Source organism: Talpa occidentalis, unplaced genomic scaffold, assembly GCF_014898055.3.
Source record: "Talpa occidentalis isolate TD23 unplaced genomic scaffold, MPIMG_talOcc4v2.1 talOcc4.7, whole genome shotgun sequence".
Lineage (NCBI taxonomy): Eukaryota > Metazoa > Chordata > Mammalia > Eulipotyphla > Talpidae > Talpa > Talpa occidentalis.
In genome coordinates, this window is record NW_023605083.1 from 76620993 (window position 1) to 76648515 (window position 27523).

At 40.4% G+C, this 27523-nt stretch overlaps 1 protein-coding gene across 6 annotated transcripts; it reads left to right on the plus strand.

Annotated features, from left to right (window-relative positions):
* The first annotated feature begins 2437 nt into the window (after positions 1-2437).
* Positions 2438-25794, plus strand: LOC119231448 (zinc finger protein OZF-like). 6 transcript variants are annotated; one of them, XM_054688758.1, is made up of 6 exons: positions 2438-2497; positions 5792-6014; positions 6344-6432; positions 10400-10526; positions 12818-12913; positions 20955-25794. In XM_054688758.1, the coding sequence occupies exons 2-6, from the start codon at positions 5906-5908 to the stop codon at positions 22043-22045; spliced, it is 1512 nt and encodes a 503-aa protein (XP_054544733.1). In that variant the 5' UTR covers positions 2438-2497; positions 5792-5905; the 3' UTR covers positions 22046-25794. The 6 variants fall into 6 exon arrangements, with proteins under 6 accessions (XP_054544733.1, XP_054544731.1, XP_054544732.1 ...); XM_054688756.1 differs by lacking the exon at positions 2438-2497 and adding an exon at positions 2504-2632; XM_054688757.1 differs by lacking the exon at positions 2438-2497 and adding an exon at positions 2747-2837.
* Positions 25795-27523: the final 1729 nt, after the last annotated feature.

The window sequence follows — 27523 nt, forward strand, 5'->3', positions numbered from 1 at the left end:
ACTTGTGTATATTTTGATCTATTGTGTTTATATACCACATCTTTTTTAAATGTATTCCCCAGTATTTTATTATTTTTGATGCTAATTTCTTTTTTATTTATTTTTATATTCCCATACAATTGCAACCCCGATTTTGACCCCAATCCCTCCTTTCCCCACCCCCTCTCCCCAAGAGTATCTCTGGTTCATAGTTGTTTGTTGATTTTTATTTTTTTCTTTCTTATGTTTTTTCTTTCTTTCTTATATTCTTTTTCTTGGTCCCTTATTTAGGTTTTCTAGATTCCTGCTATGAGTGAGATCATCCGGAATTTTTCTTTTTCTTTCTGGCTTATTTCGCTGAGCATGATCCCTTCCAGCTCCATCCATGTTGTTGCAAATTGCATGTGTTTATCTTTTTTGAATGCTGAGTAATATTCCATTGTATACCACATCTTTTTGATCCATTCTTCTGTTGTGGGGCATTTAAGTTGTCTCCATATCTTAGTTATAGTAAACAGTGCTGCAATAAACATTGGAGTGCAGCTTTCCTTTTGAATTAATGTTTTTGTGTCATTTGGGTAGATTCCTAGGAGTAGAATTCAGAGTCATATGGTAGATACATTTGTAGTAGTTCGCATTCCCAAGGGATCTGTCTTGATGGAAATCATGAAGATGGTAGCCATCTTGGATGGTTGATAAGATAAAATGGACAGGGCCTCCCCAGTTGTGCAGTGTTTTGAGCGCAGCACTGTGAAGCTGTTGGTAGCCCTCTCCTGTCTTGCCTGCTGCTCCCCTCAGCAGTGCTTTCAGTCTGTCTCCCTGTTCTGCTCCCTGCTCTGTCTCTGGTGAATCCTCTCACCCTCCCATGCCTTTGCCCTGTACCCCAGCTCTTGTATAAATAAAATAAATCTTTAAAAAAAAAGATAAAATGGACAGAAATATCAAGGATCTAGAACTATTTCTGACACATGGTAAATGTTCAGTAAGTGAATACCATTGCCACCTGTCTTTGCTTTTGATGTTTCAAGCTCAGATCTGAAGAGGGAGGCAGGTGGGAAGAATGGGTAGGGAGACACGGTGGCAGGCACACTGGGTTGTGAACACCCTCCTCAGGCTCCAGTTTTGCAAGGTTTGCTTCATCAAAACCTACAGTGCATTACTTGGAAGAGGAGGGTATTTTCCTGGGTATAGGGCTGGTGGCTGGCTGCTCCTCTCAACACTTCCAGGCCTGGGCCCGTGGTTGAGTAGGTTTAGAATCTTAACATCCCAGATGTGAGATGTGCAAAGAGTAGAATTTCCTAGATAAGTTACCAATATATGTATATATAATATGTTTGTGTGTGCATTAGTACCTTCATGCTAAGGTATTGAAGATTCTCTGGCCCACTGCCCAGAAGACCAGCTCTGACAAGTGCTACCTTCTCATTTTTATTTTTCCCTGGACCTGTATCATGGCAGGAAAATTGTTCTATAATGTAAAAACGGATGTTGGAGATTTACTGAACTGACTTTATCTTGTGCTGGAGCCTTCATCTCACTGCACATTTTACATTTGAAAAATATGTGCTGGCACGCAGAAACTGGTTCCCTGCCTAGCACAAACTTCTCTCTGAACTGTAAAAAGATAAAATTTCCCCCTTTGCCCTGGCAACCAAGACTATTTTGACTAGAATTAATGAACTGTAAGAAGTATAATCTATAACCGGCCCTATTTCTTGGTAAACATTTTAAATTCTGTCATCCCCCTCATCTTTTCCCTTTAAATCTTCCTTAATCAGAGAACTGGTTGAACCAGACACAATTTAGGTTGATATATGAGAACTATTTTTTTCCCATTTAGTACTGCCCTTCTCCACTTTTAATTATTCCCATTTCACATTGTTTCTAAGCGATAACTCTATGTCCCTTAAATTCTTTATGCAGCTTTGAATTTGAAAGGAACATTGATATCCTCCTGTTTTTAGTTTCCTCAATGTAACATTTATCCAGGTTTGATTTGTCTCATTGCTCCTCCTGAAAATGTGAAATAAACTTGCAAGGATTTAGTTTCAATTTTAAGTACTTCACTGTGCATCTTTCCAAAGCCAGCACATTTTCGTGTGTGATTTCAACATTATTTTACAATTAAGGAGACCCCACAGCATATTCAAGTTTCCCCAATTGTCTTTAACGCCTTTGACAGTTGTTATTGATTCCAGGGGAATTGGATGGAGGATGACACAGTCATTCCGCGGTAAACTTCAAGGGTGACCCCTAAACCTGCGGGTCGCGACACAACCCGAGCAGAGGTCAAGGACAACAAATCGCAATCACAACAGCGGAAACGCTGTGACGCAGCGCCGGGAGCGGAGCGGGCCTCCTCGGGAAACGTAGTTTGCTTGACGCTGGCTCGCGGCGCAGCGCCCTGGGTCGCCTGGGCCCTATCTGCGCATGCGCCGCCCCGGCCCCGCCCCCGGGCTCGCGAGTCGCGGGGGCGCGAGGAGAGGGGCTGCGGGAGCCGCTGCTCGGCGTGAGGACGGTCGGTGCATCTGCGGTGACGGGGCGTCTGTGTGTCCTGAGGAACAGCGTGGAGTGGGGGGCTTGTGCCCGGGGACGGGGCGCAGGAAGTTCGTCATCCTCCGGGCGGGACTCGAACTTGGGAACGTGTCTCTGGGTGGGTGGCCAAAGCCGGAGCCTCTGCTCCCCCCTGCGAGGAGGACGGGGCGGGCTGTGGCGGTGGGTCCCGGGCGCGGGGCCACGTGGCAGAGCCCGCGGGCGGGGCAGGCCGGGTAAGTTGTTTTGTAACGGGTAGGGGAGCGTGCCAGAAAACGAGGCAATGGGTTTCTTTTAGAGTCCGAACTCTGGAGCCAGAGAGACGGGTGAGTTCGGACTCTGCCCACACCAGTCAGGCACGATGGGAGTGACCCAAACTAGAGTCAGGGTCATAGATTAAAGGAAAAAAAATCATAGTGCCGCAGGACAAGGGAGCGGGAAAGGGCTTCTCCAGATGGACAACAGTCTAAACACAGGGAGAAGTTGGGAGTGAACCCAGCCAGGCAGCAGCTCCTCTGGGAAGGGGTGGGGCGGCCTGAGGGGCCCTGCCTCCAAGCCTGGGAAAGGGCTTTTATGACCTTTCAAAATTGAATAGAGGACTCCACACACCCTGGTGAGGACAGGCATGGAGTCAGCCTTTATTGATTAGCGTAAGAGCAAGAAATCAGGACTCTGGGGAAACATTTCTGGGCATGAGTGACACCCTCAGGTGCCAGAGCTAGGGGTCTACCTAGGTTTAGGGCTGGGATTTGAGAACAAAGGTTCTAAACATTATTGGCGGAGAAGGCAGGTCCATTTGTCCATCCAGGTGTGGTCCATTATTTTTTTAAAAAGATTTATTTATGCATACAAGAACTGGGTACACTATGGGAACTCAACCTGAGGGGGTGGGGGAAGTAAATATTGTTTAAAAAAATTAAAAATTAAAAAATTAAAAAAAAGAACTGGGGTACAGGCCAGAGGGGTGTGTGTGTGTATGGGGGGGGGTTGAGAGGATTCACCAGAGGCAGAATGGGGAACTGAACAGGCGGATCTACTGAAACCACTGCTGAGGGGAGCAGTGGGCAAGCAGGACAGGTCTGCTGTGCCATGTGGGTATCTCTCTGGACGGGGATCAAACGTGCTGCAGTGGCTGTGATAGCTTCATAGGTTGTGTCTTAACGCCTCGCGCCACTAGGGAGGCCCAGTTGTGGTCCATTATTGCTAATTGCGAGTGCCGATCAGCTACAGCTTGGTGGTTGTGCAGGGCTGGGTGAACATCTCATGGAGGCTGGCTTACCCGCAGCTCGTTTGAATGCGTCTGGTCTCAGGGTTTGAAACTACTTTTTTCTGTAGTTGTAAACTTGGTAAGCTATAAAAAGATGGCTTAGGAATGCACAGGCTGGGGAAAGGCTGGTAATGAAAGCAGTGGGTCAAGGAAATTTATGGCATCTGTACAATTTATGGCATATTGTACAACTTGTTTACCTGCCTGTGCGAAGAGCAAAGTTCTGTTCTTGAGTCTCGCCTTGTCCTTGTTCAGGATGGGTCCTTTCCTATCTCAATAGGAATATATTTGCAGATTTGGTGGACTTTAACAAGGTGTTCAGGGGCTAGCAAATCAAAAGTTGCTCAAAGGACCTGAAAGGTTTTTTATAGAGGGGTGTAGCAAGGAGATTATTAGCTTTAAAGAGAAGGATTGCTTTGGGCAAGGTTATCTTCATTTAAGGTAAGGGGATGGTGTAGGGTAAGTAATTACTTACTTCAGCCCTCCCACATTAGCATTAGTGATGGATCCCTGCGGTCTTAAATGCATGTCTGATGGCAGGCACTTGGAGTGGGGTGTGGCCATAGGTACACCTAGAATGAGACTGGGCTTATAAGGGTGGCATCATGGAGAACTAGCAGAATGAAAGAGAGGCAGAAAAGAGAGAATGAGACCTTGAGAGAACCCCAGAAAGCCCAGAAAAGAGTGAAGATTTGCTCAGGGGTGGGAGGCCTGCCAGCCTCTCGGCAACCCCCCCTCACCCCCCTCCTGCCTGCATGTACTTGATAACATCTCAATAAAAGCCTGAAAAGCTACCGGGGGGCTCCAGAACTCTCCTTTACCCATCTGCTCGGATCATAGAGATCCTGCTCTGTGCCCTCCTGCCACTACAGATGGGAAGTTTATCATATGGAGGACCTCACTAGTGCGGACAAGGAAATTCCAGAGGGAATGGGAATTGAAATTAAGTAAGATTTTAAATTGTAGTTTGAAGAGGTGGGCCTTAGCAGAAGTGACTGCATTTTGAGCTTATTGTCTTTTTAAAATAATACTTTTGAAAATAATAGTATTGTTCTGAGAGATGAGTTATTACACTTAAACGAAATAACCCACTGAGTAATGTGTCCTATTCATGGTGGGGGCCGGGATTGGGGGGGAGGGTAGTGTTGTAACCTCATAGTCACTTAACAAGGGTATTACCGTGGGAGGTGGAGAGGGAGAGCAACTGAACTTAGGTTTGTTGAATATGTGCTCGGGTCAAAGCTAGCTATGAGAAAACTCCCATTTAAGGGTAGGGATATTTTCAGTCTCAGGCTTCATCTGACTGTCACACCTCTTAACCAGTATTACAGCCTTCACAAAATTGAGTACATAGACCTGTCCCTGAATATCCAGAGATAATATATTGGAAGGGGGTGTGAATGCAGTCTCATCACAGTCAAATATAATAATGGAATTTCTGGTGTCTCCTCTGAATCTATGCATCAGGCAGAAGCTCCTAGTTCCTACTGAGCTGGCAGGCTGTGTTTTAAGTATGGAATTAGAATGCCTTCCAGGAGAGTCAGGGTTGTGTTCCTAAAGTGAATTTGATTTCCAGACTCAGATTGCAAGAAAACAAATTTACTTTAGGACAAACCAGTTCATGTGATGTTGGAATCAAGAGGTATCTAGATATGGGAACTTACCTGGAAGAAAACATCCCTGTACTTTCCTCACTAGAGCTTCAGAGCAGAGAAAAAGCACAGAGAGGAGCAGTGCCTCAGTTTGCATGGTCAGGGCAGTTCATGATCTCCCCTGTCCAGATTTGGAGATGTTGCCACATCTAGAAGTGGCCACACTGTGTGACTTGAGATTTGGGCCAACCCTGGGAAGAGGGAGTGAGATAGGGTGGACCTAGGGTGTGTTGCCCAGGAAAGGCTATTTTTGGGAGAGCTGGTGAGGGTGAGGTGTGGGGGAGGGATAACTAGCTAGGGGTAGAATTCTTTCACATTTGCTAAAAGCACCCCTGATCCCTGCATTCTTCACTCTTTACAGATGCTGTGGTGCTCTCAACATGCCCATGACGTGACATTACTGAATTATCCTGACCTCACAGTATCTCAAAATGTTGACTCACGAAGGGTTTCCATAGTTATCCACTTCTGATTCATGAAAGCGTTAAAGAAAATGGACCTTAAAGATTCAGTGTCTTGTGAGTTTGAAACCCAGTTATTGACAGAGCCAGGAGGGAAGCACAGTGCTGTTGACTTTCTCCCAGGTAAATCACCTAAAGCATCTTAGGAAAATGACCTCTTGAAAAACTAACCCAGTAAAAACTAATGAAATGTTCTTGCCTTAAAGCAGTCCATCTTCCTTTTATTAGACTTTCTGTGACCTTTTCTCCATCGAGAGAAGAGTTATTAATAGCAAAATAGTTAACTGCTGCAACCTGAGGATTTTACTGTGTTAATAATTCCGTCTTGTGTTAGTTCTATTAAATGTTCAGGAAAACAACTAAATTATTTAATTGGAGAAAAGTTTATATTTAGTCCATGAAAAGCTTTTGGTTTTGGTGTACATGACCATTTCTGAGTCTTATGCAACTAGGTGGTGCAATGGGTTCCTTCTCAGGCCTCCCAGCTGAAAGTTCCAGTTCTTTCCACTCTCCCCAGAGCAATAGAATGGACATGTCCCAGGTGAGCTGTTTATTCATTCCCTACTTTGTACTGTCATGGGATTATAAGGTTTATAAAAGTCTGTACAATAAATGGGAGAGGATAGGCAGAAATAAAGACAGTCTTGAGGAAATACAGGGTTTTGTTTTTTTTTTTTAAAGATTTATTTATTTATTTATACAAGCACTGGGTTCAGTCAGAAGCGCGGGAGGGTGAGAGAATTCACCAGAGCCAGAGTGGGGAGCACAGTAGGCAGACTGACGAAGTACACTGCTGAGGGAAGCAGCAGGTGCGGCAGAAGAGGTCCTCGTACCATGATGGGACCCTCGCCAGTGGCCGGGGATCGAACTGGCACTGCAGAGGCTGCGGGCAGCTTGCAACCCAGCACTCAACCGCTGCACCACCAGGGAGGCCCGGAAATACAGAGTTTTAACATTAGCTATGATGCTCACTGTTGGCTCTTGGTAGTAATCTTTGTTGATGAATATATATTCTCTCCACTTAGCAGTTTGTTTAGATTTCAGTGTAATCATGAATGTGCTTTGAACTCTATTGATTATTTTTCTGTATGTAGTAAAGACATAATTTCTTTCATCTGTAAGTCTTTTGAATAGCATAGTGGATTTTCAAATATTCATTTATTGTTGATATCCTGTATGCACTCTACCTTCTTTTTTTTTTTTTTTTTTTTGAGTTTTTTTTTTTTTTTTTTTTATAGAGGCATGTTTTTATTTATTTATTTGTTTGTTCGTTTGTTTTGTTTGTACATGCACTGGGTACAGTCAGAAGCGCGGGAGGGTGAGAGAATTCACCAGAGCCAGAGCGGGGAGCAGAGCAGGCAGAAGGACTGAGGTACACTGCTGAGGGGAGCAGCGGGCGGCAGGAGAGGTCTGCACGCCATGTGGGACCCTCCTCCGGTGGCCGGGGAGCAGCCGGGAATCGAACCGGCGCCGCAGAGGCAGCGGGCAGCCTCGCAACCCAGCGCTCAACCGCTGCGCCACCGGGGAGGCCCTGCACTCTACCTTCTAATGCATTTCTCTGTGTCTGTGTTGGCTGGGCTCTTTCTGCTAGTTTTGTAATTACAGGTCTGTGATCATGTTGAGTTAATTTTGTATTTATGGTGCAAGTCAGAGATCAAGACAATTTGTTAGTTTTGCTTGGTAATTTCAAGCACATTTTAAAAAAAGAATATACATTCCTCATGGAATTGCATTGATAACGCTCTTCAAAATCATTTTACCTTATATTCTTTGTGGTTCTATTTCTGGGTCAGTATTTCATCTGTTGAGCTGTGTCAGTCCTTTATTTTCATTTTTTATTTTTTAAAGATTTATTTATTTATGCATACAAGAGCTGGGGTGCAGGCCAGAGGTGCAGGGGGGCGAGAGGATTCACCAGAGACAGAGTGGGGAGCAGAGCAGGCAGATTGACTGAAATACACTGTTGAGAGGTCTGCGCGCCATTTGGGTCACCTCCCTGCTTGGGGATTGCTTCATAGTGTGGATGCTTAATCCCTTGCGCCACCAGGGAGGCCCTGTGTCAGTCCTTTAGATAGTGCCATACTACACTGATTATTGTTGCTCTAGAATATATCTTGAAATCAATATCAATCTCCCAGTCTTATTTTTGGGCATAATGGCATTGTACTTGTTTTAAATGTTTTACTTCTTCATATAAGTTTTAGAATCTACTTTTCTGTCTTCAAAAAGTGATCTGGGGGCCTCCCTGGTGGTTGAGCACAGCGCTGTGGAGCTGTCCACAACTTCTGCAGTGCCGGTTCGATCCCTGCTGGCCTCAGAGCAACCCACGTGGCGAGCAGACCTCTCCTGTCTCGCCTGCTGCTCCCCTCAGGAGTGTACTTCGGTCAATCTGTCTGCTGTGTTCCCCACTCTGTCTCTCGTGAATCCTATCACGCCCCGCATCTCTGGCCTGTAACCTGGCTCTTGTATGCATAAATAAATAAAAACCTTTAAAAAAAAAAGTGATCTGATTTTGTGTGTGATTACAGTGATTCTCTACACCAATTTTAGACCTCCCTTTTGTTTTCCAAAATGTTATTAACCAGCAGGGCAGTGTCTAATTTCATTTATATGCTCAGAGATATTTTAAGTGCAAAGGAAAAACATCTGCCTTTTACCTTACTGTTGTTCTTCTAATTTCAGTGTGATAGTGATTTAGAAAACCCCTGTAGTCTTCCCTTCTGTATGTCTCCTTTACTACTCACACAGAGTACTTTACTTCAACACTTATGGTCCCTGACCATGTGGGTCTTTTCTGACAAGCAATTCTTTGTTATACTAGCAGGGTATCTTGCAATTTACCTCAGTTCTGACATTCTCTCTGGAATAGCATTAAATCCCACAGATTTAGTTCTCAGTCCCAAAAAACTGCTCCTGCCTCACTTCAAATGCCATTGCAAGTCCAATTGTCACCTATCTTCTGAAGTTCCTACCACAGGTTCCTTGGGTTTATTACCTTATTATAGTGGTCACAAAACTCAGGGAAACATGTTTACCAGTTGATGAAAGGATTCAGATGTAATGCCAGATGAAGATATCAGTAGATCAAGGTCTGGAGAGTCCTCAGTGCAGGATTCTGTTCCCATTGAGTTGGGGTGCCTCACCCTGCTGATATCTGCTGATATGTTGATGTACTCATTGTCTTAGAAGGTCTCTGAGCTCAGTAATTTGGGATTTTTTTTTTCAAATTTTCTTTTTTCTTTTTCTTTTTTTTTTTTTTTTTTTTTTTTTTTGTGGGACCCTCACGGGCAGCCAGGGAACAAACCGGTGCTGCAGAGCTGCAGACAGCCTCACAGCCCAGCGCTCAACTGCTGTGCCACCAGGGAAGGCCCTAGTAATTTGGGATTTTTTTTAAAGGAGTCATCACATAGGGTTGATTATTTATTACCTCTATTTCCAACCCCTCTCTCCTCTCTAGAGAATTTGGTCTAAAAGTTTTCAGCTTCTAATTGTGGGTTGACCTTTCTGGTGACCAGCCTCATCCAGGAACCCACATAGAATCCCCTCATTAGAACAAAAGATGCTCTTAGTGCTCTTTACAAGGGTTTTAGTATTCTGTGTCAGAACGGGGTGGCAAATATCCACACGTATGTATTTTCTATTGTCTCACTGTGCTGTTAGAATTTACCCAATTGCTTATGTAGCTTCTCTGTATACCGTTGTGCCAAAAAAATGATAAATTTTTTTCCTTTGTCTCATAGGGAGCAGGGGATCAGTTTTGCATTTTTTGTTTCCAGTGTTTTACTTTACTATATATCACTTTTTTTTTAAGTTTAATTTAATTTATAAAAATAAAATTAAAAAAAAACCAAACCCAAGAGTTCACCTCTCCATTCCCAACTTGTGGCAATACCAATCTGATCTCTGTATCTATGAGCTTATTTGTTTTGTTTCAAATTCCACATTTAAGAAAGACCATATGATTTTGTCTTTGTCTAACTTTTTTCATTTAGCACAAATGCCTTCAATGTTCTTAAATTATACTCTGCTGATCCACTGGATATGACTTTATTTGGTCTTCTTTCAGAGTGTTGCTTCTGAAAGACAGGTGTGCTCATGCTTACTACTGGGAATTGATGCCCATTTCCCCAACATAGCACTCCAAAAGGGTGTGTGTACCCTAAAGAGTACTCAGGAGAGTGCCTTGGAATATAGGAAAGGATTCTGCAAAGCCTACTTATAATAACTATCTAAAAAAGCAGGTGTTAATAGTTATCAGGAGTACATTCACTGACAATCTGTGTGTATAGACTGTCTATAAGCAGTGCAAATACTTTGGGCATTTATTTATATTTAATGATGTGTGTCTTTCCAATAGAGGGCACAATGATATGGTCAGAGTTGGCATCGTTTATAAAATTATGTTTTAAAATTCTCAATAGCAAACATGATAATAAATGATCTTCTAAATTATTTTCTATGTCACATTTCCTGAAGCCTTCAGACTGAATAGAAAATGTGCTTTACAGGCATCTGTATCATTCAAAGACGTGACTGTGGAGTTCACCCAGGATGAGTGGCAGTACATGGATCCTGCGCAGAGGGCCCTGTACAGAGATGTGATGCTGGAGAACTACAGCCACCTGGTCTCAGTGGGTGAGCAGCCCTTACCATGTGACTCTCTCTTAGAATGTAATTCTGTTTTCTCTCCTTATAATCTGAGTTACTTATATTATAGTGTGTTTCACACACAAAAAAGTAATTTTCTTGTATAATTTGGTAATTTGTATAATTTGTATAATTTGATAATTTGTATAATTTACTGCCTCCAAAATCATGCAAAATGAAATATGGCTGTCACCCCAAAAAATTTTTTTGCAGCTGTTTAGAGTCACTCCTCTTCCCATCCCTTTCCCTGGCTGCTTCAACCCCTGTGCTACTTCTAGTTGTAATAATTTTGCCTTTCAGAATTTTATGAATCTCATACAGTGTTTGCTCTTACTCTACTGGGGTTGTTTTTTTTTTTTTTTTTTTTTTTTTGTGGTAAATATCTAGATACATGCCTTTATTGGTCTTAAGGTAACTTGTACAAAACTGCCAGAAACTGCTAAAGTGGTTGTGTCCATTTGCATGCCATAGCAGTATATGGTAGTTTGAATTGCTCTATTTTCTCACCAACATTGTAAATTATATATTTTTAAAAAGTTTCTGTGGGTGTCTTTGCTTTTTCAGGGTTTTAATTTGTATTTTCCTAATGGCTAGAAAAGTTCATCTTTTGATGTGCTTTTTGGCCATTCTTATGTTTGAAATCTATTAAAATCTTTAGTGCATATTTATTTTTTTAAAGATTATTTATGCATACAAGAACTGGGGTACAGGCCAGAGTTGTGGGGGGTGAGAGGATTCACCAGAGACAGAGTGGGGAACAGAACAGGTATTTCAGTCGAGAAATACACTGCTGAGGGGAGCAGCAGGAGAGTCAGAAGAGGTCTGCTGCACCATGTGGATAGCTCCCTGCCCGGGGATTGAACTCGCTTCAGTGGCTGCGGCTAGCTTCATAGGTTTCATCTTAATCCCTTGAGCCACTAGGGAGACCCTTTAGTGCATATTTAATTAAAAATTTGTGTGTGTGTGTGTGTGTGTGTGTGAATGGGGGAGCATGTGTTTGTGGTCTTTATGAGTTGACTTTTTAATGTAATCTACATATCAGAGAATTATCAGATAGTTTGCTAATCTTTTCTGCCCATGTGCTACTTGTTCTTATTTCTCAATGTTGTCTTAGAAAAGCAGAGAGTTTTCTTTTTCTTTCTGGGACATGTTGTGTGTGTGTGTGTGTGTGTGTGTGTGTGTGTGTGTGTATAGAAGAACTGGGGGGTAGGCCAGAGGTGCAGGGGGTGAGAGGATTCACCAGAGACAGAGCGGGGAGCAGAACAGGCAGGTCTACTGAAATACACGCCTAAGGGGAGCAGTGGGTGAGACAGGAGAGCTCTACTGCGCCATGTGGGTTAGCATCCTGGCTAGGGATTGAAATCAGGCTGTAGTAGTGATAGCACTGAGACTTAACTCCTAGACCAAGACCACCAGGGAGACCCCCAAAAGCAGAGATTTTTCATGTTTTCTATTTAGTTTTTCTTTTATATTTCATGGTTCTTTATCTTTTTGAAGAAATGTCTAATTTCATGCTTGTCCAAAGCCACTAAAATCTCCACCTATGTTTTCTTGAAATTTTATAACTTTTTAATGTAGGTCTATGATTCATTGCCAGTTAATTTTTCCATAGGGTATAAAAAAGTGTGATTATTCTTTCATCTCTCCATCTAGTTATATTGACAGCTGTTGCTGAACCTATATATTCTGTATTTTTTAAGAGCATGTTTTTTAAACAAGCATGTTTAACTTACATTTAGGCATAGTAAGATATATATATATAAATAAATAATAATAGAATAATTATAATAGTATACTACAGAAAAATCATGATTGTTATCTCTGTATGAAAATAGTCTTAATTGTACTATACTCATTCTTGTGATGATTGAGATAATACAATGAAGAGTGATAGTTTTGATTTGCTATTTGCCACAGGTATTTAAATCACAGAGTGAAATTACACTAAAGATGAGGGAATACTGTATAACTGGGTAGGATTTAAAATCCATCTGCCTGTTTTTGTCTTTTAAAAGTTGTATGCAGATCATTTGTTGTAATGATATATAAGGGCTTAAGTCTTTTTATTCTTTTCCTTTCCTTTTTGTTTTTCTGTCCTTTTTGTCTTCCTGTGGGTTACTTCGGTATTTTTCAGAGCTCCATTTTGACCTGTCTATAGTGTTTTTGGGGGTGTCTCCAAATATCTTTTTTAGTGTTTTTTTCTAAAAACTTCATTTCATATAAATTATCATAGTTTGTTAGTATTAATATTTTATGATATCCTGTATTCCCATTTATAGGCTATTGCTTCATAAAGCCAAAAGTGATCTTCAAGTTGGAGCAAGGAAAGGATCCATGGTTATTAGAGGATGACTTTCTGAAGAGGAGTTATCCAGGTGAGGTTTGGCATACTGGCAGCAGGTAACCTGCAAAAACTAAGTTCAAAATGGGATCAGGGAGACATGGGCACCTTTGAAAGTTTAGAAATGAGTAAACCCAACATAACTGGGTGTGGAGTGTGTAATCTACAAGATACAGTGTGATCATTTTCAGTTTTTCATCTCTAGGTCTAGGCAACAGTGTTTATCATTTATACCCAACAAATCAACCAATCATTTAAATAATATCTAGTACAGAAACTAGCCTATCCTGGAAAAAGGAGAGAAAGAATTGTGTAACAAGATACAGTGCAATTATACTTAGAAATGTAGCCATGTAAATAATGAAATTTTAAAAATCTTTGTGCACCATGAAATAAAGCTGGAATAAATGGATATATCATGGTAAAAGATAGGGAGATTTTAAAAATTTTTAGCGTTCATTATTTTTATGTTATTTATGTTTGAAGATTTTTTTCTAACAGCTTTTAAAGATACATAACATTGGTAACTAGGATAAGATGGTGTTGATGTGTTTAATGACAGAATATAGGTCCCAGACATAGTTATATGCTTTAACAAAAGATGATTTGTGAACAGAGTGACAGTGCAGAAAGCTGCAGAGCCATTTTATGTAAACTGCTTTGGATCCCAGCTTTATTACCTAACCAGAAAAGTCCATTTTGGTTGGTATACAGACTGAATTACTTATTTAAGGCGAAATTAAATATAAGGAAATATAGGAGAGCATTTTTATTACTTTGTAATAATAAGAAATATTAATATATGAGAAAAGGCTTACAAACTCTACTCTTTGAAAAATTCAAAATGTCTTCACATTATAAAAAGCGTAGAGAAGCAGCATTGCAGTTGAATCTGTTTCTGGTGTGTGGGACCAAGACAGACCTAATAATCAGAGTGTAAGAAGTTTGATAGGTCTTTGTGGTAAAAGGTAGGCAACCCAGAATAAAAATGGGCGTAAAACTTAGTAAGGAACTTCCCCAGTGGAAATGCAAATGTTTAATGTGCACCTAACCTCATGGGTTTTCAAAGAATGCCAATGAAACTGAGTCATGCCACCACTGCATAGTCATTTATAAGTTGAAAGTGATCCACAGTCTGACATCAGCTGTTCACTTACAGCTGCAGAATTGAAAAGAATGCAATCATTTTATAAAAAAAAAAACAAACGTTTTTTGTATGAGCAATTTTAGGTTCAAATCCAAATTGGGGAGAAGGTACAGACATTTCCCATCTGTCTCTTCCTTCCACACAAGTGCAATCACTTTTGAAGTGGTTGAACGTTATCTAGTAAGGGTAAAGCTGTTCATACCCCGTGACCCTAGCTGTATACTTTTTTTTTAAAAAAGATTTATTTATTTATTTTATGCAAGAACTGGGGTATGGGTCAGAAGCGCGGGAGGGTGAGAGAATTCACCAGAGCCAGAGCGGGGAGCAGAACAGGCAGAGGGACCGAAGATACTGCTGAGGGGAGCAGCGGGTGAGGCAGGAGAGGTCTGCTACGCCATGTGGGGTTCTTCCTGGCTGGTGGGAAATCGAACCTGCGTTGCAGAGGCTGCGGACAGCTTCGCAGCGCGGTGCTCAACCACTGCACCACCAGGGAGGCCCTAGCTGTGTATACTTTTTAAAAAAAATCATATTTTACTCGTTACCATTTGTTTACAGCACTGCATAATTTAGGGGATACAGCTTCATACCTAGATACATGCATATGCCTCATTCTCCTACCAACAAAGTACTTGTCTTTTGCTTTCTGATTTATTTCACTTACACAGTGACTTCAAGTTCTCTCCATATTGTCACAGAATCACAGTTTCATCTTTTTAAGTGGTTGAATACTATTCTGTTGAGTATATATACCATGATTTCTCTATCCTTTGATAGGTTCAGATTGGTTCATGTCTTGGCTATAGTGAGTAACCCTGCTATAAACATTGGGGCTACAGATATCATCCTGTTAGTGTTTTCATCCTCACATAAATGCCCAGAGGTGTTATTGCTAGATCACAGTGGTGTTTTCATCTTTCCATATATTAGGAATCTTCATACTGTTTTCCAGACTGTACCAATTTACTTTTTCACCATTGGGGAATGAGAGTTGCTTTTTCTCTATATCCTTGCCATCACTTATTTCCAGTCTTTTTAATATAGGCCATTTTCACAGGTGTGAAGGAATATATGTCATTGTGGTTCAGTGTGCATTTCCCTTACAATTAAGTGATGAGCCTCTGGGCCATCTTTATGTGTTTAGAGAAATGTCTACTTAGCTTTTTTACCCATTTTTTGACTGGGTTTTTTTTGTTGTTGTTATTGAGGTCATATATATATATATATATATATATATATATATATATATATGAAATTAACCCCTTGTGGAACATGTGATGTGCAAAATATGAAAATAGCTTTTCATTTTGATATAGGCCCATTTTTTCTCTTGTTAAATTTTTTATTTTGTTTCCTTTGCTGTTGGAATTGAGTTCCCAAATATATCTGAGTCTTAAGTCCAGGAATATATTGTCTATGTTTTCTTCCATGTATTTTATGGTTTCAACTCTTATATCCAAGGTCTTTAATCCATTTTGCATTAACTTTTGTGTATGGAGTTAGATAATGATCTAGTTTCATTTCTTGCATATGGTTGCTCAAGTTTACCAACACCATTTCTTTTTTTTTTAATTAACTTATTTTATATATTTTTACATCGTTCTTCATTTTTTTACAATGTATGCTTTCTCATCTTGGTTATAGTCCCCGTGAAATTCCCACCACCAATTTACCTGTATATACCATCACCATAGTCCCTTGTGTTCTTCCTGCCCCTGTTTTGATCTTATTCCCTTCTCTCCACCCTCTTGAATGTCTCCAGTTTATAGTTGCTTGTTGATTTTGATGTTCACCTTATTATAATTACTTTTCCCCTCCCTGATCCCTTATTTGGATCCTCTACATTCTTCCTATAAGTGAAACCATCTAGTAGGTTTCTTTTTCTTTCTGGCTTATTTCACTGAGCATGATCCCTTCCAGCTCCATCCATTTTGCTGTGAATGGCATGAGTTTATACATTTTAATTGCTGAGTAATAGTCCATTGTGTATATATTCCACATCTTGATTCAGTCATCTTATTTTTGGGCATCTGAGTTGTTTCCATAGCTTACCTATTTAAATAGTGCTGCAAAAAACGTAGGGGTGCAGGTGTCCTTTTTTTTTTTTAAAGATTTATGCATACAAAACTGGGGTACAAGTCAGAGGTGTGGGGGTGAGAGGATTCACCAGAGACAGAATGGGAACAGAACAGGCAGATTGACTGAAATGCACTGCTGAGGGGAGCAGCGGGCGAGACAGGAGAGGTCTGCTGTGCCATGTGGGTAGCTCCTTGGCCGGCTGGGGATTGAACTCGAGCTGCAGAGATTGTGGATAGCTTCACAGTGCTGTGCCTAATTCCTTGCACCACCAGGGAGGCTCCTGTAGGTGTCCTTTTGAATGAATGTTTTTGTGTCCTTTGGGTAGATATCTAGGAATGGAATTGCTGAATCATATGGAAGCTCCATTTTTAGCAGTTTGAGGAACCACCACACAGCTTTCCATAGTGGTTGGACCAGTTTGCATTCCCACCAGCAGTGTAGGAGAGTTCCTTTTTCTCCACATCCTCGCCAACATTTGTTGTTGTTAGATTTTTTTGATATGTGCCATTCTCACTGGTGTAAGATGGTATCTCATTGTGGTTTTGATTTGCATTTCCCTGATAATGGGTGATATTGAACATTTTTTTCATATGCCCATTGGCCATTTGCATTTCCTCTTTGGAGAAGTGTCTTTTTAGCTCTTCTGCTCTTTTTTTTTTTAAGGTTTATTTATTTATTTATACAAGCACTGGGTACAGTCAGAAGCACGGGAGGTGAGAGAATTCACCGGAACCAGAGTGGGGAATACAACGGCAGACTGACGAAATACACTGCTGAGGGAGTAGCGGGCGGCAGCAGAGGTCTGCGCGCCATGTGGGACCCTCTCTGGTGGCCAGGGATCGAACCGTCGCTGCAGAGGCTGCGGGCAGCTTTGCAGCCCAGCGCTCAACTGCTGCACCGCCATGGGAGGACCTCTTCCCATTTTTTGACTGGGTTGTTTACTTTGTTTTTGTTGAATCTCCTCAGCTCTTTGTAGATCTTTGTGGTCAGTTCCTTATCATTAGTATTGTGTGCAAGAATTTTCTCCCAATCAGTGGAGTGTCTCTTTGTTTTGGTTAATGTCTCTTTTGCTGTACAGAAACTGTTTAATTTTCTGTAGTTCCAGCTGTTTATCCTTTCCTTCACTATCTGTGCTTTCGGTGATGTGTCTTTAAAGATGCTACTGAAGTGTATGTCATGTAGTGTTTTGCCTATTTTTTCTTCTATATATTTTATGGCTTCAGGTCTTATGTCTAGTTCTTTGTTCCGTTTTGAGTTGGTTTTTGTGCATGACCAATACTATTTCTTGAAGTGGGTTTTCTTTTATATGTATGGATTTATTTTGGGGCTCTTAATTCTATTTCAATGTGTTGTGTTTTTGTTTTAATACCAATCTGTTTTGATGACTATAGCTTTGGATTACAGTTATGGGGTACGATACTTCTATTTTCCTTCTCTTCTTTCAGTATTGCTTTGGCTATTTGTGGTCTTTTGTGGTTCCATACAAATTTTAGGACTGTTCTATTTGAAAAATGCCATTGGGGTTTTGATAGGTATTGTGTTGAATCTGTATATTGCTTTATGTAATAAGGCCATTTTAGCAATATTTATTCTTTCAGTCCATGAAAATGAAAGTGTCTCAAGGTTTTCAAGTATAGCTCTTTCACCTCCTTTGTCAAAGTTTACTCCCAGATATTTGACCCTTTTTGGTGTAATTGTTAATGGGATTGTTTTCTTAATCTCTCTGACCTCTAATTTGCTGTGTTTTTAGAAACATAACAGATTTTTTTTATATATATATTGACTTTGTATACTACTGCTGACTGTATTATTCCTAATAGTTCTTGATGGAGTCTTTAGCATTTTCTATGTATAGTGTCATCTGCAAGTTGTAATAATTTTCTTTTCCAATTTGAATTCCATTTACATCTTGTCTAATTGGTCTGGTTTGGACTTTCAATACTATGTTGAATAACAGTGGTGAAAGTGGACATCCTTGTGTTTTCCCTAATATTAAGGGAAACACTCTCAGATTTTTACTCCAGTATAATGTTAGCTGTGAATTTGTCATGTCACCTTTATTATGTTGAATATTATATTTATTCCCTTTATTATATATATTACCTTTATTCCCAATTTATTAACAATTTTTATCATAAATGGGTGTTGACTCTTGTTGAATGATATTTCAGTGTCTAATGATGCAGTACGTGGTTTCATATGTTGAGTCATTCTTGTGTACCTGGAAGGAACCTTATTTGGTCATGAGGTGTCATTCTCTTAATGTATTCCTAGATTAATGATGCCAAGATTTTGTTGAGGATTTTTGTATCTATATTCATCAGAGATACTGGTCTACAGTTTTTATTTTTTTGTGATGTATTTGTCTGGCTTTACGATTAGGGTAATGTCGGACTTGTATGTGTTTGGGATTGATCCCCCTTCGGTTCATTGAAAGAGTGGTTAGATGTTAGTGGTTAGATCTTTGAAAGTTTGGTGGAATTCACTAGTGAAGTCTTCTGGTCCTGGACTTTGTTTTTAGGGAGTCTTTGACCTCTGTTTTGATTTCTGTGCTTATGGTTGGTCTCCTCCACCTATCTGTTTCAGTCTTGGAAAATTGGATGATTCTAAAAATTTGTCCATTTCTTCTAGGTTATTTGTCCATTTCTTGTAGGTTTGTTTGTGTATAGCTAGTCATAGTAGCCTTTCTGTATTTCTGCAGTATTTTATCATTATTGTTTATTAGGGTTTTCTCTCTCTTTTTTTCAATCTTAGTGAGCCTAAGAGTTTATCAATTTTGTTTATCCTTTCCAAGAAGCAGCTCTTGGTTTCATTGTTCTTTTGTATTTCTACTCTAATTTTTATTTTCCTCCTTCTAGTAATTTTTGGTTCCATTTTTTCTTGTTTCTCTTGTTCCTTTGAGACTTTTCTTGTGTATTAATTTGGGCTTGTATCATTGTTGATATGAACTTGCCTCTTCATATTGATTTTACTGTACCCTGTAGCATCTGGTTAGTTTTCTCTTGCTTTTTGTTGGTTTCCATTTAATTCTTTATTTCTCCTTTGAGTTCTTCATAGACCTAAGAAGCTTTTTGTGTTTGAACTTTTGTGTTTGAACTTTTTCCAGTTTTCTTTTTGTGGTTGATTTCTAACTTTATACCCTAGGTGCTTCACGTAATTTTAGTCTTCATATATTCATTGGGGATTGTTTTGTGTCCCAGTATATGAACTTTTGTTGAGAATGTTCCATGTGCACTTGTTGAGAATGAGTTTATTTCTTTGGGGATGTTCACTTTTTTTTTTTTTTTAAAGATTTATTTATTTATGCAAACAAGAGCTGGGGTACAGGCCAGAGGTGTGGGGGATGAGAGGATTCAACAGAGACAGAGTGGGCAACAGAACAGGCAGATTGAAATACACTGCTGAGGGGAGCAGTGGGTGAGTCAGGAAAGGTCTGCTGCACCATGTGGGTATCTTCCTGCCCGGGGATCGAACTCGTGCTGCAGTGGCTATGGATAACTTCATAGGTTGTGTCTCAATCCCTTGCACCACCAGGGAGGCCCAGATGACTAGTCTTTTGATGAATTTCTCTTGTACCTTTTCCAAAAATCATTATGGCTGGGTTTGTGTTGCTCAGTTGTTTGGTTCTCCTTTCTATTTCTATTTCTCTGTCAACATTCTAAATAATTCATTTTTGGGCACCATAACAAGGAACAACATTGTCAATTATATAACAGGACATATGTATATAAGCCATTTTATTTAAAGATATATTAAGCTTCATAAGAAATTGTTAACTTTCCTGTTTATAGGTGACTTCCATCTTGATCTTTGAGAGAAGAGCCAGGAAAACCAAGATAATTACTCCTGTCATATTGTATTCATCACCAACAAAACATTAAGTACAGAGTGACAGAAAATTTCTAGAAAACCATTTAATTTGGGTACAGCATTTTTCCTTCATAAAAAATACCTTCTAGGGCCTCCCTGGTGGCACAGGGGGTTGAGATGCAGCCTATAGGGCTGTCCGCAGCCTCTGTGGTGTGGGTTCGATCCATGGCTGGCCTGGGAGCAACCCACGTATTGCAGTAGACCTCTCCTTACTCGTCTGCTGCTCCCCTCAGCAGTGTACTTCAGTCAGTCTGCCTTTTCTGTTCCCCACTCTGTCTCTGGTGTATCCTCTCACCCTCTGCACCTCTGTCCTGTACCCCAGCTCTTGTATGCATAAATAAATAAATCTTTAAAAAAAATACCTTCTAGGCCTCCCCGGTGGCGCAGTGGTCGAGCGCTGGGTTGCGAAGCTGCCCGCAGCCTCTGCAGCGCCGGTTCGATCCCCGGCTGCTCCCCGGCCACCGGAGGAGGGTCCCACATGGCGCGCAGACCTCTCCAGCCGCCCGCTGCTCCCCTCAGCAGTGTACTTCGGTCCTTCTGCCTGCTCTGCTCCCTGCTCTGGCTCTGGTGAATTCTCTCACCCTCCCGTGCTTCTGACTGTACCCAGTGCTTGTATAAATCAATAAATAAATCTTAAAAAAAAAAAAAAATACCTTCTAAATGTGACATTGTGGCACCTTCATATGTAGATCTATACCCATTGACCTCGCATAATAAGCGACTATTCAATTTAATGCAAATCATTACTTAAAAATGAGAAAACCAATGTTTGAGAGAAATCATTTGATTACAATCAAAGTTTGAACTCTTTTAGTTATGTCAAGAAACTTATTCCTCATTAGACTTTTCATACTTTTTTTTTTAAATCAAAATGCTGCTTTATTACAGGTGAAAGTATCTACACAAAAGAGATCTTACTGTGTAAATTTTGAAAACAACCTATGTGATGAATTACAAATTGACCCTTGTTGTCTCTCTCCAGGTATTCATACAGAACAGAGTCACTCTGAATTTAAGGAAGATGAATGTAGTAAAATTTGGAACAGTTTCAGTCAAGTTACTCAACTTCAGACAGCTGATACAAGAACGGAAAATTTTAATCAAAAAGCACATTTCAGAGAATATCAAAGGACTCATATAGGAGTGAAACGTCTTGAATGTGGGGAACTTCTGAGCCACAGTTCAGCCATTATAGTACAGCAGAAGACTCAGAAAATGGAGACATCTTGTGATAATAGTATATGTAGGGAACCTTTCAGTTTTCAGTCACCTTTGAATATGCATCAGAGAATTCATGAAAAGAGAAAACACTATGTACATAACCATCAAAAATCCTTGCTCATGAGGTCTTCTATCATTGTAGAGCAAAGAACTCAGACAGCTGAGAAAACCTATGAATGTAATGAATGTGGGAGAGACTTTTTTTGTAAGTCATACTTAGTAAGACATCAGAGAAAACATACAGGGGAAAAACCATATGAATGTAATGAATGTGGCAAGACTTTCAGCCGGAAGTCAAGTGTTGGAAAACATCAGACAACTCACACAGGGGAGAAACCATATAAATGTGGTGACTGTGGGAAAACTTTCAGGCGGAAGGCACACCTCACTGTACATCAGACAAACCACACGGGGAAGAAACCCTTTAAGTGTGATGAATGTGGTAAAACTTTTAGTTGGAAGTCAAACCTTAAAGAACATCAGAGATTTCACACAGGGGAGAAACCCTATAAATGTGATGAGTGTGGGAAAACTTTCAGCTGGAAGTCTAACCTTAGAGAACATCAAACAACTCACACAGGGGAGAAGCCCTATGAATGTAATGAATGTGGTAAAACTTTCAGCAATAAGTCGAACCTTGGAAAACATCAGAAAATTCATACAACAGAGAAACCTTATAAATGTGATAAATGTGGGAAGACTTTCACCCGGAAATCATACCTTGGACTGCATCAGCAAATTCACACAAGGGAGAAGCTATATCAGTGTAATGAATGTGGTCAAACTTTCAGCAATAAGTCAGACCTTGGAAAACATCAGAGAACTCACATGGTGGAGAAATCCTATAAATAATGTGCCCAAACATTTAGCTGCAAGTCAAGCCTTGAAATGCATCAGACAACATGAGAGAGGTGAATGTGGGAGAGTGTTTACCCATAAAGCACATCTTAATAAAACATTTGAGAAGTCACACATAGGAACCCTGTAAGTGATGAATGGGAGCATTTTCACCTACATGTAAAATTTGAGTTATATGAGAGAAAGCACAGATGAGAGAAACTGCAAATGAGTTGAATGTGGGTATGCTTTCCCTTTGGAAATAAGGCCTACTGGTGTATCAGAGAGCACCTGAGGAACAGATAATACATGGTGAATGTTTGCAATAGAACTAAATTTGTGAGATGTTTCATACAAGGCATTTAATGAATTACATTTTTAGCAATTGACCACACCTATGGAAACATCAGAAAATTTGAAAAGATTTTAAATCCTGTTAAATGTGTAGTGGATTTTCAGATATAAACTGCAAAAGGAGAGAAAAGATGTTTTTCTCTCTCTTAGATTCAGTATGTGGTACCCTGAAAATTAAATTAGTAGGATTAAGATTTTTTTCGTATGCACAGGAGGGATCATACACAAATGAAATGAAAACCCAAAGAAGAGGTCAGACCTGGAGGCTTATATGACATTTTCACAAAAGTGCAAAGGAATGATCAGACAAAGGCAAAGGGCTATGAGGTAGAGGTGATAGGCAAATATACAGGGAATGTGATGGAAAAGAAAGGTTATTTCAGTAAGATATGTTTACTCAGATTGCCAAAGAATTGTCTCTTCATCCTCCAATAGAAAATGGAATGTGGAACACCTTCCCAAGGAGATTGATATCCTGTCTTTAGGTAGATGGGGGAAGGGTGGAGAAAAGTTTCTGTCTACTGTTTTACAATTTAAGCTCAAGGTAATTATAATGTCAAATTGCCCTATTTTGGGGGTGCTGTATCCCCTTCACTTGTTGTAGAAAGCTTATAAATTTGATAGATGCAGGGGAGATTTCAGTCAGTGGTCCTGTCTCAGCTTCATCAAACTCGAGAGTATTAAATTTGAATATTGTGAATGTGGAAAATCTTTATCCAGACATCAAATCTTGTAGATTTGGGTTTACCTATTACATTCTTTACATCCTTTAGCCTACATGAGCCATGAATATGACCACTGAAAATTGCCAAGTTATGTATCAGATTCATCGGGTGGGACAACTGACAACAACCTTAATGATCATTAACTTTTAAGGGCAACTATTCACTATTACTAATCACAGAAATGACAGGAATTTGTGATATGTGGGGAGTTACCTTCAGGCTATACATATATCCTTTTAATCCTCAAGCTTTAACCCATATATCTTTGCTCAGACCTTTCTGATAATTGCCAAAATCTGTATTACCATGGGTGCAATATCACTTCCTGTTCCATTATTTCTCCTGTGTTTCTGTGGTATGGGAGAGTTTTCTCCAGATTTTAAAATTTGTCACTATAGTGTGATTTTTTTTTTTATCCTGAACTAGTTGTTTTTTTCCATGCTGATACCTGGGATAAACCTTGTAGGTTGGTTCAAATTCACTCCTATTTCCCATTATGTTTCTGATCTTTTTGCCCTTAGCAAAGCATTCTTGTTCTGATCATGTTTAATCAACTTTTCTAATACTTTGTATTGTAGAGGAAGTAATTCATTCCCCCCCCAACCCCCCAAAATCTTATACTTTTTAAAGATTTAGAATCCTAAGGCCCCTTTAAATACTTTGAAATTCTGATTGGAATAGCATTTCATTTCCCCTCAATTAGGTATACACAAGGTATAACCAACTCAACTAGTTTAGATTTATTTCTAGGACACCCAAAGATACAAACCTAGTGATGTGGTGACCTTTTCTGCTTCTTTGTTGGCTTGATTATAGAGAACATTCCCCAATCCCATTTCATCCTCTGGAGAGAGTTATCTGTACCTTAAACATGAGTTTTCTTCTCCCTGCCATGTGGGTCTTTCTTACCTGTCTCTACTATTACAACAAATGTTAGGGTCATCCGAGGACCTGAGAAATTAGATTTCCTTCATCCCTACATGTTCTTCAGTTGCTCCAGGCACACACGAGGCCAGTTTACACATGATTTTGCAATAATTGCACGACCATCATTCACACCAGGTCAGTTTTCTTGCCTCTGACAGAATGACCCTGAGTTTCAGTTGGATCACAAATACTGCACATATAATATTTGAATCTACACTGCCTGCTAAGTTAACTGCATCAACTTAGTTAACTGCCATCAACCAACTCTGAACGGATCACCAGACTGACTGGCGACCCACCTAGAGATGAGGAATCTCTGGAGTACTGCTCAGGTAGGTGACTGCCTGCTTCTTCCTCAGGCTTAGTCACTTCTGTATTCTGGGGCCCTGTCCTCTCACCTTGGACACACATGTTTTTCAATATCAGGTCAGTAGGAAAACATTGAGCCCATTTGTAGTCTGCATCCTGCAAATGAATTTCAGGGAGTTCATTAGCTGCATGTAGGTCTTATTTCTAACAGTTCGTGGCATTTGTAAGTTTTGAAATGAGTCACTATTACTCAACATTGTCAGGAACATGTGATATGTGCATTCTTTTTGAGAGTATATAGCTTTAAATTTTTGAAATGATCAATTAAAAGTTTTAACTGCTGCTTAGAAGTGCTCGCAGGAAGCTTTGTGACTGTCATGGCTAACCCCAAGTCCAGTTTCACAGCTGCTGTAGCCTGTGACACTGCCATCTTTGAGGTCAGGATTGTGGGTGAATAGGTTAGAGGTTTGTTTTCTGAGCTCCACTTGGATTTCCTGTTCTCATGGGCATGCTGATTCCAGCGACCCCTGTCAGTTCCTGTCAGGGGTGAGGCTGGATTGAAGTGTTTCAGAAACAGACCTGGGAAAATCTGTCGGCTCCTTTCTTGCTGTTGGCTTTCATTTCTGTTAGATGATAGCTTTCAGATAGAGGCTCTTCACTCAACTAGGTAAGTTTTAATTTAGCACCATTTTGTGTGCAGCTCAGAAAAGTACACCTTTGAGAATCTGAGAAGGTAACGAGAGACTATCTTGTTATCCAATGAATTCACTTGTGTATAAAATTGCATTCTGGGTGTGTGCATGTGAATGTTTTATTTATAGATGTGTCTTTATGCCTTGTGTGTGTCTTCATACTTTGGGTGGAATTCTCAATATCCTTTAAAATGGGCTGTTTTAAAATATGCAATTTTTTTGTAAACTAGATTGTAAATATATTGAAGTTAAGTATATCTGCTTAGCTCCAACATGCCTTAGAATTCTTGAAAAACAATTGAAACTCTTAGGTGTGCATCTGTGTTTGCGTGTGTATGTCTGTTTATGTTTTAAGGGTTCAGCAGTAACACTTGGGAACCTGTCTGCAGGTAAAAATGGATCCTTGGCCAATGGTTGGGGTTAACATGCAGAGCAAGCCTCCATGAGGTTTAGCAGACAGCACCTGTCTGTCTGGGAACTAAATGGTGCTGTCAGATGTCATGTAGTGCTAAAGCATAATACAGCCATAATTGGCTATCCCTTGTTGAGAAAACTTGATGAGTACATGGATCATTTAGTGAAAATGGTGCCTTAGGAGTAGGGACTACATCTTTGGCTCAACAAACTGTGACCCATGGGTCAAATCTAGCTCATTGCTTTTCTACAATGCAGACTCAGAATGATTTTTTTTTTTGTAATTATTATGTGATTGAAGAAAGTGAATATTTTTACATGTGAAGATGAATAAATATTCTTTTGTCTTTAACATATTGCCAGAGTCAGCTGTCATCATTTATTTACTTGATGTCTATAGCCAGCAGAATTCAGTAGTTGCAAAATAGATACTTCCATTGGGGGCACTTGTGTTGTTTCACACTACTGTTCATAGTGTTACAATGGCCAGTGATGCAGTTAAAACTTGCCAGTATTTTGTTTCAAAGTGCCATATTGTAGGACATTTAAAAATTACTGATATATCTGAAGCAGAAGAGGTGAAGTGGATTTTGAAAGTACAATGGAGTATATTTTGTGTTGAATTAGTTGCTCATACTTACAAATGAAAATAGTGTCACCATACATGTGCCAAAAATGTAATGTGGGTATGCAGCTATTGTCATACTAAGCTTTTATCAAAATACTCCCACCTCATAAGTAAGCAGTTGCCAAAATTGGAAAACCTGAATGTCTCATCACAGAATAACATCACAAAATAACCAAGAAAATGTGACTGCTTTGAAATCAAGTTTTCAAATGGCTTATTTGTGAAGTGAGAAAAATATAGTTCAGTAATATTGAATTAATTAGATTGTATTTTATTACAACAGGTGAAGATGCACACATTGGAGAGTAGGAGGAGATCCAAACTTAAGATTCTTATTTTCATTAGAACACTTGCCTTAAGAGTAGAGTTCTAGAGTCAGCTGATCAATATGGTGGTGAAGAAAAGCTGCGAGTAAGTTCTGCCATAAAAACGATTAGTAGAGAGAAAAAACGGCAGGTCCCTGTGAGAACTGAAATGTGCAAGATAAACTGGCAATGCTGGCAAACTGCCCGAAGAGGATAGTTGCAACAATAGGACAAGAAGAGAGGAAAGCATCAGAACCCTGCTACCCTCTCCCATCCACAAATCCAGCACACTCTAACCAACAGAAAGGAGAAAAAAACAAGAGCAAACTAGAGATCAAGCAGGATAGTGACAGAGTGAAACTACTTCAGGCAGCACTTGCCATGACCAGGAACTGTGGGGAACTGTGTGGGAACTGCCACAGAGGTAAGTGAAAGGCACCAGGGTAATTACAGACTTGATGCCGTTAGAGCAAGATAGGGACTCTGCGGAGAGACCTGCAAATAGCTAAAGGCCAGCCAGTAAGCTTGTGTGGAAAAGTGTGTGTGCTCGAAAAGCATAGCAGATCGCAGCTGCCCAGGTTCCCATGCCCACGACCTAGGACTGTGGGAAGACACGTGGGAGCTGTCACTGACCTGCGCTGGGTAATCAAAAACTAGGTGCCCAGGTATGGTATCCGGTGCAAAAGGCACCATTTCTACGGGCACTGAACTGGGCTACCACCCACTTTCTGGATCTGAGAGCTTCGGAAATGAGAGCCAGGACATGAAATTTGGGGGGGGTGGGATTCCTACGACTGGGGGTTATAGGACAGAGCACCCCACACCGCTGAGACACTCCACTCTGACACTTTCCCCCTTCTCCCCCATTCCCTGGAGACCTACAGGGAAAAAGCACAGTTCTGGAAGGATACTAGGAAAGGTCTCTGGTGCCACTTACTGATCAGAACAAAATCACCAAATACCTGATAATTGGAAGCCAGGGTTTCCAATCCACACTTGGGCTCCAAGAGATGGGGTGGGCCATGCAAATATGAGGGTGAGAAGGGAAATGAGGCATGGAGCAAGACTACTGAAGGCCCCATGCAATAGCCCGCATTCTGGAACTGAGAGCCGGGCAGAGCCGGGCATGGGATCTGGGG

Coding starts and splice junctions, on each gene's coding strand:
- LOC119231448 (XM_054688758.1), top strand. CDS start 5,906: ATGAAAGCGTTAAAGAAAATGGACCTTAAAGATTCAGTGTCTTGTGAG. Junction 6,015..6,343: donor TGCTGTTGACTTTCTCCCAG/GTAAATCACCTA, acceptor TTATGCAACTAG/GTGGTGCAATGGGTTCCTTC. Junction 10,527..12,817: donor CAGCCACCTGGTCTCAGTGG/GTGAGCAGCCCT, acceptor TCCCATTTATAG/GCTATTGCTTCATAAAGCCA.